The 13743-nt window shown below is 43.4% G+C and overlaps 3 protein-coding genes across 3 annotated transcripts; 2 read left to right on the top strand and 1 right to left on the bottom strand.

Annotated features, from left to right (window-relative positions):
- Window positions 1-2851: 2851 nt before the first annotated feature.
- Bfra_009404 (putative mannosylphosphate transferase protein) lies at window positions 2852-3881 on the top strand (the record flags this gene model as incomplete). The annotated part of the gene is made up of 2 exons (XM_037339746.1): window positions 2852-3651; window positions 3716-3881. The coding sequence occupies 2 exons, from the start codon at window positions 2852-2854 to the stop codon at window positions 3879-3881; spliced, it is 966 nt and encodes a 321-aa protein (XP_037189796.1).
- Window positions 3882-5813: 1932 nt separating this feature from the next.
- Window positions 5814-6522, bottom strand: Bfra_009403 (uncharacterized protein; the record flags this gene model as incomplete). Its single annotated transcript, XM_037339745.1, has 2 exons — window positions 6370-6522; window positions 5814-6252 (listed from the first exon to the last, which is right to left on the bottom strand). Exons 1-2 carry the CDS (start codon window positions 6384-6386, stop codon window positions 5814-5816), a joined length of 456 nt encoding a protein of 151 aa, XP_037189795.1. The 5' UTR covers window positions 6387-6522.
- A 796-nt stretch (window positions 6523-7318) lies between these two features.
- Window positions 7319-12161, top strand: Bfra_009402 (putative wd40 repeat-like-containing domain protein; the record flags this gene model as incomplete). The annotated part of the gene is made up of 2 exons (XM_037339744.1): window positions 7319-11905; window positions 11958-12161. 2 exons carry the CDS (start codon window positions 7319-7321, stop codon window positions 12159-12161), a joined length of 4791 nt encoding a protein of 1596 aa, XP_037189794.1.
- Window positions 12162-13743: the final 1582 nt, after the last annotated feature.

The following is a 13743-nucleotide window of genomic DNA, read 5'->3' as shown; positions in this document are numbered from 1 at the left end:
CCGCACAGAGTACGTACGTACTACATACAGCAGGCAGTGTTACCGCTATTTCACTACATACCATATACTAAGTAGACCAGAGAAGGTGGGGGAAGCATACTAGCAGTTGTTTTCGTGATTTTGATGAATGGTATGCCGATTATGGAGTAGTTAGTGGTCGACTTGAAGTCTTGGGTTCCGGAAGCTGGATGGAAGGATTCTTCCGTGAGCTTATCATTTGGATAATAAGCATAGTCAGTTGGCCATGTAACGGATAACGGAAGACAAGTCTTTCTTGGTTGGTATGAGCCCAAGTTACCCATATAGATGGAGATAACGGGAACTCTGAAGGCGGGAAAGATGGGGTTTGAGCCGTGTGGTTGGAGTAGGTGGTCTTTCTAGGGCGATGGCTAGGTACAATAGTACGATTAGATGTGGGAGGATACACATACTTTGTAGATATTGATCGAGCAAGTACCTAGGTAGAGATGCCAATTAGTCTCTTCTCCAATATCGTCCTCGTGAATCTTTCCACCTTCGCAGTTTTCAATTTGCCAACTTGGAAATCACTTACATACATGCATTTAGATCGACAGCGTTAATTATCACTCTACAGCACATCAATCAATCAAGTTGATCAATCAGCCCCAAACGACAATCCTTGAAAGGCTGCCGATCTATTACCCCAAATCATGAAAATTATTGAAATCTGACAACAGGGCCGGCTAGACAGAGTAATTGAGCACACGACTGAGCACACGACTGAGTACGTACACGACTACGAATCTAACGTGGTCTTTTATATTTAAGAAATTATTAGACTTTTAACGTTAACTGGTGGTAGATGCTTGGCATATTTAGTGGTGGCACTGAGGTGCACTGTCGAGTCTTAAGTCTTGACTCGTGAGGCTTAAATGGGGTGGGTTAAAATGGAATACGATGTACATGTGTATCTTTTTGATGGGACGAAGATAATTAGATGCTCCTTGAACATCGGCTTTAGTTTTCCCCTTTCCATGTACATTCACGAATCTACTTCAAACTCCAAAACTGGTTGAATATAAGAAGCAAATAAACTTTTCACGTCGTGGCCTCTAACGTTTCAACAAGTCGTACTCAAATCAATTTGCATCCTGTCTTTTCCCGTAGTACAATTTTGCAAACGAAATACACAAGGAAGCGTTTATCCATCCAATCCATCGTTCGTGGAACGCCCTTATAATCCGAATTGGTATGGAGATGACGCGTACGAAATATTATTTATGATTTGTTGACTCCATGTTCCTTTCCCTTATTAGCGAGTTACATCTCTCTTTTTATCTATCTAGGCTATCTAGGTAATTAATGGGTCTGTGTTTCCGTGACCCCCCTGAATAGGTGACGAACTTTGGTCAGCTCAGCCATCGCATGATGAAACTTTTGTGTTTGGAGAATGTTATCTATGAAGATGAGAGAGAGAGAGCAATATGGAGAAAGAAACGACTGTTAGCTGGGAGATGAGAGATGCTTCTTGATGTTATAGCTTATGATCTAAATGGGCTAAAGGCTAAAGCAAAGAAGGATTAACACGTATATGTATATAGGTATGGTATTAGCGCCGGCAGGTAGCCAAGCCCTGGGCTGACTGACAAGAAAACATGACATTGGCCTGGTCATGGAACAAGTTGTCGGTTACTCGGGCTGAACCTTGTCAAAAGCTTTACAAGGCTTAGAGTTCTATATACCCTCTCTATCAATACACTCCATATCTACCTAGTAGGCAGCTATATATGAACATGAATGTTTGATTGAGGAACATCTTTGTACCTAGGTAATACTTCGTAGAGACAATCACCATGAGATAGTCAGAATGGCATCAGATCTAATCATCTAACTCGCATTGAAAAGATTTCCATCTATTTAAAATAAGCCCCTTGTATCAAACAGCTTAAGTACTTAAAAAAGCTTGTCTACGTAATCCATCTGAAATATCCTAATTGCACTTGCTTCACTTCGATCACTTGCCGCGTAGGACCAACCACCGATTGGCTGAAAATACTAGCAAAATCCAATGAATTCTCCAACGCTACCGCGGCTACATGTCATTTCACATTGCTTGCATCCCAACCCATCTAATCAATCCATGACCGGGATTCATAATAATAAATCTTCTCGCTATCAAAGAGGAGGAAGGAAATGGGATAAAGTCCGAAAATCGTGGTTTAATAGATCAGATACCACTCCTTTCCTTTTCCAGATCATGATCAGATTGAGATGTCCACAAAACTCCTTTCTTCCCCACTCATACTTTTTTGATTCCATTTGGTTTCTTGATTTGTTTCCGTCCTTTTCGTTGGCTTCTATCGCTTCCTCTCTCTCACACTCTCACCACTCTCACCACTCTCACTGAAATTGGTATTCCCAACCTCCAACGACCGAACGAGTACTTGCGCCGCAACAATTTCATCATCTTGCATTGCTGCATGCAGACAAGTTTGACACAATACCAAGCTCCTATCGATTTTTACAGCGCTCACCTCCAAAAGTTTAACCTCGTACTTCGCCTCGTATTCGATTTCATTTGAGTTGTGTCTTGGCTGCTTGGATCTTCTCTTGGCATTATTCGATCTCGGAAGTGAGGCACACGAGCATACTCCTGGCTTATTATATCAAGCACTTTCCCGCTTGTATCCAGAAAGGTATATTCGATTCAGCTATTGAACCTTTTTTTGCTTGAATAATTTGGGGAATTGGGTTAATTGGAAAGCGCGCGATTGTTTTCTGGAAAGCTTGTTTATTTTATTTTATTCATATTCGCGAGTTTTGTGAAGAATTGAAAGGAGAAGGAAAAGACACAGGCGAACACCACAAAAATTCACTTCAAGATACCACAATGCGCCCTCCAACTTTTCTCGGCGCCATCGCCACAACATCTATTCTCCTTAACTCATTCACACACGCTTCACCACGACCAAACGAAGAGCCGTCCGCTGCGGTCGAAGAGAGAGAACCCGCTTTCCCACCTAAAGTCCAGACCCAACACCACGACACAAAGTACTTCCACGAGCCAGGTGGAAATGATATATTAGGACATTACGACATACGGTATTTCCAAGGAAACCCAGTCACTTATGAAGAGAAGCAAGATTCTCTTCAATATCTGATTAAATCCTATCTTACCACTTTCCGCGAGAGAAATATCGAGACATGGATTGCGCATGGGACGTTACTAGGTTGGTGGTGGAATGGCAAAATTATGCCATGGGATTGGGATTTAGATACGCAGGTTTCGGCTGCTACGTTGGCTTGGTTGGGAGAGAATATGAACATGACGATGCATAATTATACGGCGAGAGCGGATGATGGAACGACTGTTACGAGAGAATACTTGTTGGATATCAATCCCAATCATGTGGAGAGAGTGAGGGGTGACGGCATGAATGTCATTGATGCGAGATGGATCGATGTGAGGAATGGATTGTTCATTGATATTACTGGACTTGCAGAAGTCAACCCCAGTACACAGCCAGGAATCTGGAGCTGTAAGAATTATCATCGCTACAGGACGAGAGATATCTATCCATTGAGAGAGACCGAATTTGAGGGCGTGCCAGCTCTTGTACCATACAGTTTTGATAGGGTACTTACGGATGAGTATAGTCCAAGAGCTTTAACGAAAACGTTACATGAGGGGTAAGTTTTTTCTCCTTCATCCCATCCCCAGTATATAAAAAGTCCAAAACTAACATCCCGAAAGCCACAGATGGAATCCCGAACAAAAAGAATGGATTCCCGAACCCCAAATCAATATCCACGAAAGGGGTCTGGAAACCCGAGATGAAAGCCACCCACACATGCCTCGAAGTATCCAATCTGGTGGTAGTCGCAAGGCGGGATTGAAAAATCTTTTGAATGTTTTGTGATTCTGGAGGGACCTTCTGTTCTATAAACGATTTCTCGGAATCGTGAAACCAAGAGGAGGAGAGGTCTGAAAAAGTAAAGGGGGAAAGAAAGAATAAAGATGACAGAGGAAGGAATTACAGGTGGAACTGCAGATGAGAAAATGATACCCACACAACCTTTGAACATACAGCATAGTCAACAACATCACGCGAGCACATATTGGCATTCGCATTTTCAAAATCATGCGAAACGGAGTACTGAGTACTTGCAGGACATGAATGCAAAAGGCATTTTAACAGGCGTATTGGAGTGCGATTCGTCTTTTTCTGTGGATGATTTTTTTGTTGTTGTATATATGGGTACCTATTGGAACCTGGTCGATGAGGGGAGGTGTATATCAGATGAGATGATATGAGACATGATGAGATAAGATGAGCGGAGACACAAACTCATTCCCAGTGCGGGATCTTGTGGATACATCCGGATACAAAATTCATACCCGCCAATTCTTCTTATATGAATGGCTGGGTGGATGGAAACAGTGATGGAAATAATAGGTTGGAAGAGAAGAAAGACATGAGATTAGTGGAGTTCTCTGTCGAGCTGGAATAAATGCATGGGGAGGATAGATGGGGAGGTTGATTGATCGGGAGAGTGTGTCGCTTGGACTTGTATGTGTGAAGAGGAGAGATGGAGTGGATGGTGCATATATACGGATTGTATATAGATATCTAGATATATTGTATACAAATCAGATTACAATGAATCGAATCAGATTTTCTGAAGCAAATTAACGTGTGTGAGGACTTTGGCTTTATACAATGCATGGTGTGGTTAATTAGATGGAAACATCAGTGATTAATATAAATAGGAATGGCTGAGGACGTTGGTTGGAGACAACCTCAATTGTATGTTACAGTATGTATGTGGATGGTATCTATAATCTACTTATTGATCTGACATCCATGTTAGGATATAAATAGTCAACTAATGGTTTAGCAGAAGTATATATATCTAATAGTCGATGAGGAGGCGTGGGGTTTCTGTATGAGAATGGATGGAGATAGATTTGAGGCGGGGAGGGAAGTACAGTTGTGTTGAGTATTGCATTGGGATTCATCGGGTTGGGATTAAGGTGTGTGTAATGATTTGTAGGGTTTGGGGGGTTAAGGAGGGGAGAAGATGAAGGGGCATTGAGATGTGAAGATATATGGGCGGAGAGAAGTTGGATAAGGAAATAGGTGAAAACGAGGGTTGATGTGTGAGGTGTGATGTTTAGTGGGAGAATATATCTAACGTATTGAGAGATGAGATGAGATGAAATGAGGTGGAAAGAGAGGTAGGAAGGAGGGAATGGGAGTTGGGGTAGTGTGGGAATAGGACGGGGAGAGATGGAGTGCCGGGTGGGTGTAGATTGAGGGAGGGGGGAAGGAGAGGAAGGGAAGAAAGGAGAGAAAAGGGAAAGGTTTGAAAAGTGGATGGTAGGAGCTGGTGTTTCTACATGTAGTGCTTGGGCATTAAGAACGGAGAACGGGGCACAATGAATATTTATCGATTAAAGAAGTGAGGAAAGGAAAGAGATGTTGTTGAATATATATGTGGACAGTATCAAGAAATTGCCGTAGTGGTGTTATGTGACTTGTCGAAATGATTTGCAATCTCAAAATACGCTTGTACAAGACGCCTACCGAATCCGATATAAGTATACACAAGCTACCAACACCCCGCTCCGACGACCCATGCTAAATAATCCGAATCCCAAATTGTAAACCGAACCAAATCCATCCTCATGTCAGACTCACATGAGCTTTCTTTCCCATGATAATACCGCTATGTTTCTTTCCCACGACTCCCCAAAGTATTGTGAATATAAACAGTCTAGTTTCCATTATACTTTCAAACATGATGTTACCATCCTCTCCCTTTATATTTCAGCGAACAAGTTGGAGACATCAGAGCCTGATATACACATCCACACAATCCAGCCTCCACTCTCTCTTCCCCAATAAATTTCTCAACCATTCGACTCCAATACCCGTCCATTCCTTGCTGGCCAAATTCTTCTTCGCATCTTCTAACACTGTGCCTGCTAATGCTATTGCGGTCTTATTGAAAGCACCGGCGTACATTAAAACATTGTCTATAGTTTCGTTTGAGAGGGCTGTTTGATTGTTTATTTCTGCGGATGAATAGGATGAGGAACGAGGTAAGAACCAGTTACTACTGAAGTCGAAGAAACAGTGATCGGCCCAGTGACAGGAGGAGGCGAAGAGGATGAGTAGGAGAATTGAACAGTAGACGCAGGGTCGGTTGAGGAAGTAGGTGCAGATGAAGAAGAGGAAGATGAATATTGGAGATGCATTCGTGGGAATGAAGAGGAGTGGAAGCCAACTATTTCAATAGCATTAAGTTAGTTTTGTTGATAAAATAATTATTTAATTATCTTTTGATATTGTATTTCTTGATTTAGGCTCGCCCCATATGGGATTGTATGAGTTCATGGCGTACCTTCTAAGACAAAACATTTTGACGGGACTTTATATGCGCAGTGAGATTTCGAACAACTGGGACCAAGGGTCGTAATTGTATGAAATTATGCGATCATCCGTTGAGGGCGGCATGCAATGGCCCTTGGAGTATGCAAACAGAATGTGATAAAGAATCACAGTATGTACCAAGTACTTAGTGCGATCGACAGGGGAAAGGGTGGGGTCCTCTCCGGTTGGTGTATTGTGCGATGTGAAAAGAAAGATCCTCTGGCAGTACTCGATGGTATGACTGTAATAATATCTTTGAAATTATAACGTTTGAATTTGTTCAGTATTTGAGAATATGTATTCATGACGGTATACAGGTAGATCTCTTCGCGCGATAAAATAAAGATGGATTAACAATTGGTCGGTTTAGATAAGCGAATGATCCTTGGCACATCGGCGTCTACCATCCAATTATATTGCTGAAATCACAGCTTCAGATACAGAAAGAGCCAAATAGTAGTCCAAGCTTTACTATCAATTATTTCCAAGGTTACCTACTTTACGCGCTCTTTACCTCACAAATTCGCCTCACATCTGATCGGATCCTTCTTCACCTTTATCAAACAAAACTCTACATACCTACCTCTCTACCTCTACCCTTACCTTTACCCTCACCCACAACCTCACATCTTCAACTCAAAATCTTTTCCATAACTTACATCAAAAATCCTTCATTTGGTACCTCAACCTCGAAGCTGTCAATACCTTTGTTATTGAGGACAGTTTCCGCCTTGTATCTATTTACAAGATTAGAGCTGTTGTCGATCGCTGAAAAAAAGTTATCGGCTATCTTCTTTTTCATCTTTGTTTCTTCAACAAATCCTTTCGTTACATACTCAAAACTTTCTTCTCGATATTGATCGATTCAATTTAATTTTCATTCAAAATATTACGCCTTGAGCGCGCTTCATTTTTTCAAAATGTCTGGATATCCGACAGGTTCTGGTGGTAATGATGGCCGTGGTTTGGATTCTCTATTTGCTCAGCTTCGACAACAGCAAAATCAATCGCAGCAACCGCAGCAGCAGGCTGCTCCTGTTCATTTAGAGCCAAGTTATAATTATTACAACAACAATAATCACAATAACAGCGGCTTCTTTGGTCAAAATCAACAATTGCCTCCTCACTATCAACAACCTTCTGTTTCCTCGCCACTTCCCACCCCTCCTGTACATGGTCAACAACCTCATCATAGCTCTTCTATCATGAGTCCCGTTGATACCCCACATGCAGAGCCCCGTCTTGCCAACCCAGTTGGTACTTCAACCAACGATAATCGTACTTCAAGCTTACTTAACCTGCTGAAGTTCAGCCAACCTTCTGCTAGCAAGTCAAATAATCAAGCAGCACCGATTGGCACACCACTTCCTCCATCTCGCGAGTCGTCCATGAGCTTCGGTGGAAACTCCGATGTTCTTGGTCAAGTCAGCGCTGGTAATCGTGGTGGTCAAGATCTTCTCGCTGCACTCATGGGAGGAGCACAACAAAAGCCAGTTTCTACCCCGCAAATGACTCAAACAAGTCCACAATTTGCCAATGCTTCCCAACCCCAGTCGAGCTCCAGCTTCGCAGCTGCGACTTCTCCACCTGCCGATACACAGGCTTATCTCCTTCGTCTTCTCAATCAACCAAAGCCACCTCAAACTGGCAATGAATCGCCACATTTGAATACTGAGAAGGTATTTTCGCCTCAAAGTAAAGCAAATAGCTCTTTGGACGACGTTGGTGACTTGGCACAGACTCTGGAAGAAACGAAGATTGATATGGACATGAGTATGATGGGATCTGCTGCTTTCGAGGGCAAGATTGATAGACCTCTCAGCAAGGAAAATATCACTCCTCAGCCAAGAAACAACCAGGGATTGTTCACCTATGTTAATCCTTTCGAGGAATTGGCAGCCTCGTCTCCACGCAATCGCACTCCGAAAGCAACCGCGGGTGGTCCATCAAGTTCAAACATTCCTGCACCTGCTTTCCAGATCTTGAAACGACAAGATTCAACTGACAACAAGCGCAAGATGGACGAGAGAAGCAACAATGATAGTCCTGGTCAGGTTTTCTCTAAGCGTAAGCTTGGATCTCCTGCTGTATCCTCTGGGCCACCTACACCACTCCCTGATGGGCGTACTCAATTGGAGGCTTTGATTGGAATCGGTGCCCCAAGCCCAGCTTCAGCTTCCAATGGCAAAGGCAAGGAAACTGTTAGCCATGCTCTTGAGGAAGTCGGTGATGTAGTTGATAACCAAGTTCAAGAAGCTTTAGCTCGTGCCGAAAAGGAGGCAACTACTGCTGAAATTGAGAAGGACTTGCGGAGCATGCTTGCTGCTGAAACCGAGACACAGTTCGAGGATCGTGCACAGGTCGCTGCTACAGCTATCAAGAAGGTGCTTGACAAGGACGACACTGTTCTTGATGATTTGCCTACTCCGATTGCTAATGAAGTCAAAGAAATCATTGACGATGCTGCGAATGGCCACATTGCAGACAGCTGGGAGAGTGCAGATGCTGCCGAGGATGCTCCACCAAATTATGATGAAACTGTCGTCAAGGTATTCAACTTCCCTATGAAACCATGGACTTCAATCACTATCAAAAATAGTGAAGAAGGCCGTCCTAGTTTCCGTGACGAAATCATTATGGATATCGCTCGTCTCAAGAAAGAGTTTGATCAAATTGATCGCACTCTAGTCACTGCCTCCTCAAACTTTATTGTTTATGGCATGTCAAAGAACGGAGGCATTCGTATCATTAGACAGGCTGATGGCAAGGACTCTCGACTTTTCACCGAGACACACGATCGTATCTTCAATGTTTCGACATCTAGTGCTCCAGCGGATCTCAAGGAAACTATCATCGGTACTGGTATTAGTGGCACTGTTTACTGGGCTATTGTTAAAGACGGCGAAGGAGACTTCATCGAGGAAAACCATCCTGAAATGCATGGCTTTGCTCTTCCTCCTATCCAAACTCCAGATAATGAGTCAGCTGGCGGTGTACTCAAAACTAGAGCTAGAAAGAGCTCAAATCATCCCGAATTTTTCGCCGTCGGACGCGGAAAGTCCATTCAAATCATCTATCCATCTGTTATCATGAAGAACTCCTTCCTGAAAAATGGAAAAGAGCGCATCGTTGATACAGATCGCTATCTCGCCCACCGATCTCTCAAGGTCAACACCGGCAAGGCAGGCAAAGATTTCACGTTTAGTGAAGATGACACAACCATTGTTTCACTTGACAAAGCCGGACGAGTCAAGTTCTGGGATGTTCGCCCTCTTACTCAGATTCCAGAAGATGAGCTTCATCAAAAGGCTCCTCCCGTTGAGATCAAAGAGCCACTTACGACTCTCATCACAACTCCCGCAACTGAAAAATCATGGCCTACTTCGGTCTTGTTTGTTGATAAGCTTCGCCCTTATCAAAAGGGTGGTCCATTGCGCTACATGATTGTTGGTATGAAGCAAAACCACACTTTACAATTGTGGGATCTTGCTCTGGGTAAGCCTGTTCAGGAAATCCACTTGCCTCACAGCAAAGAATCGGATGCCGTTTGTAGCGTCCTGTACCACCCTGCAACTGGTGTTATTGTGGTCGGACATCCTACTCGAAATTCGATCTATTTCCTCCACCTTTCTGCTCCTAAATACAACCTTCCACGCACTGTCACCCAGGCTGAATACGTTGAGAAGCTTGCAGCCAACGACTCTAGTGTTTCTAAGCCAGAATCTACCGCTGTTGTCAGTGGCATGAGAGAATATTCATTCGCCAGCAAAGGTAATCTTAGAAGCTTGGACATCTTACAGAATCCTGCTTCCCCACCTGCTCGTGGAGAACCAATTACTTTGTTTGAGTTGTATGCCATGCACTCGAAGGGTGTAACTTGCCTCACCATCAAGCAAGCCGATCTAGGTTGGGACGTCAATAATAAGTGCATCTCTGCAGTTGTGGCTGATAGAGTTGGAGCTGTTACTATCGATACATTGAAGGAAATCAGCACCGCGCCAATTGCATCCGAGTCAGGCGAAACAGCACCAGAGCCTTTACCTGCACCAGTCCCTACTCCTACTAGGATTATTCAACGTCCAGCTACCAAGGACAGCTCTCCTAAGGAAACGAAGAAGGTTGCGCAGACCGAGCCATCTTCTTCAGTGCCCAAGGCTGAAGAGAAGGCTGAGAAAAAGGAAGCTCCAGTCGCACTTGCCAACGGCAGTATAGCCGGCGCTAGCGGAACTGACAATAAGGCCGAAAAGAAGAAGCGACGAAAGGCCAACTCAAATTCCGAATCTTTATCAAATTCCTCTCAAACCAGAAACATCGCAACAGAGAATAATTTAGCTTCAAGAAACAACAGTACTTCTCGCGCAAGTATGAATACTATTCCAGATGTTGGTAGCTCTTCAAGCTTGTCAGCACCTGGTTTGACGGATGAAGTTCTCAAGGAGATTGAAGGTCGCGTTTCTGGAGAAGTGAAAAAATTACTCAATGATTCCTTCAACACTTTGGATCAAAGAATCAAGGATGACAGACGCACCCAAACTGCCGTCGCTGATGCCAAGCAGGATGCTGTCCTTCGCCTTGTCTCTAGCACTCTTACTGGCAATATGGAAGAATCATTGAAGCGCATTGTCAATGGAGCTTTGGAAAACTCTATTGTTCCTTCCATTGAAAATATCACCTTGAAGACCGTCGATCAACGAGTTGCTCCAGCTATTGTTAGTCACTTGAATCAAACCTTGCCAAGAGAATTGCAAAAGGTTCTTCCAGATGCTGTCAATAAGGTCATGCAACAACCTCAACTTTTAAAGCTGATGTCAGAAACCTTGGCAAAGAGTGTCTCTTTCTCTTTCGAAGAGCAATTTGCTACTCTCTTGAACAACAGCATCACTCCTGCTTTTACCCAATTGGCAGTCAACACTTCTCAGCGTGTCGCAGCTGATGTTCATCGCCAAGCACAAGAACAGATCGGTAACATTGAACGTCAACGACATGCCGATAGCCTTAAGATCGAACAATTGACCCAACTTGTCCACGGCTTGACTGAGACCATTTCATCCATGGCTGCTGCACAATCTGACTTTCAAGCTCAATTCTTGCGTGTTCAACAGAGAGATAGACAGGGTTCATCTCACCGTGCTAGCCCTGGAATAGGTCACAACTCCAGCAGACCTTCTGTTTCCTCAGCACTCGCAGCTCCTCCTGTTGTCGAAGAGAAGTCGCCACAGGAGCTTGAGTATGAGGAGATGTTCAAGCACATTCAAGCCCCCATGCAAGAGGGTAGATTCGAAGATGCTGTTGTCCGTTGGTTGCAAACTGGTAGAGAGCAAGAGTTCTTTGCAAGATACTTCTGCAGATTCTCTCCAAAGTTCATCACTGAGCTTAGCCCACTTTTGCTCCTCAGCCTCGGCGCTATCATCACCATTGAGTTGACTGATGATCTTATGAATCAGCGTCTTGCCTGGACCGAAACCATCTTGAACTCTTTCCAGATCAAGATGGTCAGTGGATATCTTGTAAGTTTCATGTACTCCTTTGGTGTTTATTGTATACTAATATTATTTGTAGGATAATCAAGTCGCCGATCTGGTTCCTAAGATCATGAACATCTATATTCAACGCCTCGAACATCTCTTTATGCGTATTACCAACGTTGCCCCTGCCGATCCCCTCCTCAAGCAACTCTCTCAGATGGTTTCCACTGCCAATCGTATTTTGGAGCTCTATCGTGAGCGGCCATCTTCACGCCATATGACCGGCTTTTCTCAATAAGAGCGTCCGCGGTATTACGAATAATCATATTATACACACTCCGGATATCTTTTTTTGGCGGGTGGCCAGTCTGGTGGACTTTTTTCCGAATTTCCAGTAGCTACGCCAAATCTCTTTATTGAGAAATTTCTAGTTCTTTATTATGCTTATTACTACATCAAATATCGAACACTGTTACGGCCTTTTCGCAAATAGCATTGGCTCTCGAGATACTGGAATGTTCTCAGCCTTGCTATCCATCAGTTCTTTTTCTGCGGATCTTCCGGCTTTATGTTCACATGACATTTTCAAAATTTTCTTTTTCTTGACTTTCTTTCAACTTATTTTTTGTGCCAATACCAGCGAACAAAATCGCGTCTCTGCGTATGTTTTCTACTACCTACATTTTCAGGCGCATGAGCGACATACAAACCACTATCTGGTTATGAAAATTTCATACTTTGGTCGGTGGGGGGAGCTATTGGTTGGCTCGGGTCGCTGAAAAGGGTTCTCTAATGGCTGTTCTGATCTTACGATATGATACCATCTGGGGATTTCATGGGACTTTTCTTTTCTTTTTCCCGAACAATATCTGATATGGATGTGGATGGGGGAGGGAAATGGACGATTATTATGGAATGGATGAATGGATGGGTGGATTTTCATGCGACCCTGGCTCACCTCAGCCTGGATTTCACTTGGTCTTTGATTAAATTTGAAGACATTTGCGAGCTATACCCTTGACGCCCTGGAATGAAATTATTGTGGTGGAGCTTCATTTGTGTATTTTAGACTCGGAGAACTTCTTTAAAGAAGACTTCGAGAAAAGACATGATTATTAGGCTAGTGAATACTATTCATTGCATTTATTACATACTTGTGCATCTTGGTTTAATGCGAATGGGGTGACATTGTGTGCTGTAATGTGTTCAGAATCGAGTATTGCATAGACTTCGGTGGATGATGTGGAGGCAGAGCACATACTAGTGATGAGGTGCAGATGTGAGGAGCGTACGTCATCTGCAAGAGAGGTATAGATAGAGGAGTGTTTCCCAGGCCGCGTTAAGATAGTTGAATTCTGATAGGTCAATCGAATGCCAGCTGGAGACAATATCTCAGCGTAGAATAACACTTCGTGGGTTTGTTGTCAATATAACCCAGTGTATGAAAAGTGTCAATTCTTTATCAGATGTTTCTCGTTGGCTGTTATGACATCTCTGGAATTTCTTAAAAGACCTTTCTTTCTCTCGAGGTGAATACCATTTCTTCCCAGAGGCACTTGCTCTGTAAAGGACTCGTCACTCGTGAAAGATGCTCATAGAGGTAGGTAGATACCTATTATCACATGGTAAACAGGTTTCGCTTATCCACGCTGCAGAATAGTCGTTTTAAGCTGAGGCTCATGTCATGGGAATTGAAGATCAGAGAATGCGAAAGCGGCTTAGATAGACTTTTGGGCTGAATTGGGCATTCGCGAGAACCAGTTACCCAACTCTCCTATGAAATATCGTTAAGTTAAATACAGTGAAATTGATGCGGCGATGAATTTAATAATGCTTAAAATCTCCTTTGGGCCTTAGCTGTTTCTGGTACAACCACAAAT

Source organism: Botrytis fragariae, assembly GCF_013461495.1.
Source record: "Botrytis fragariae strain BVB16 chromosome Unknown tig00000161, whole genome shotgun sequence".
NCBI lineage: Eukaryota > Fungi > Ascomycota > Leotiomycetes > Helotiales > Sclerotiniaceae > Botrytis > Botrytis fragariae.
Note: the sequence above shows the minus strand (reverse complement) of the source record. Positions and strands in the feature narration are given on the sequence as shown.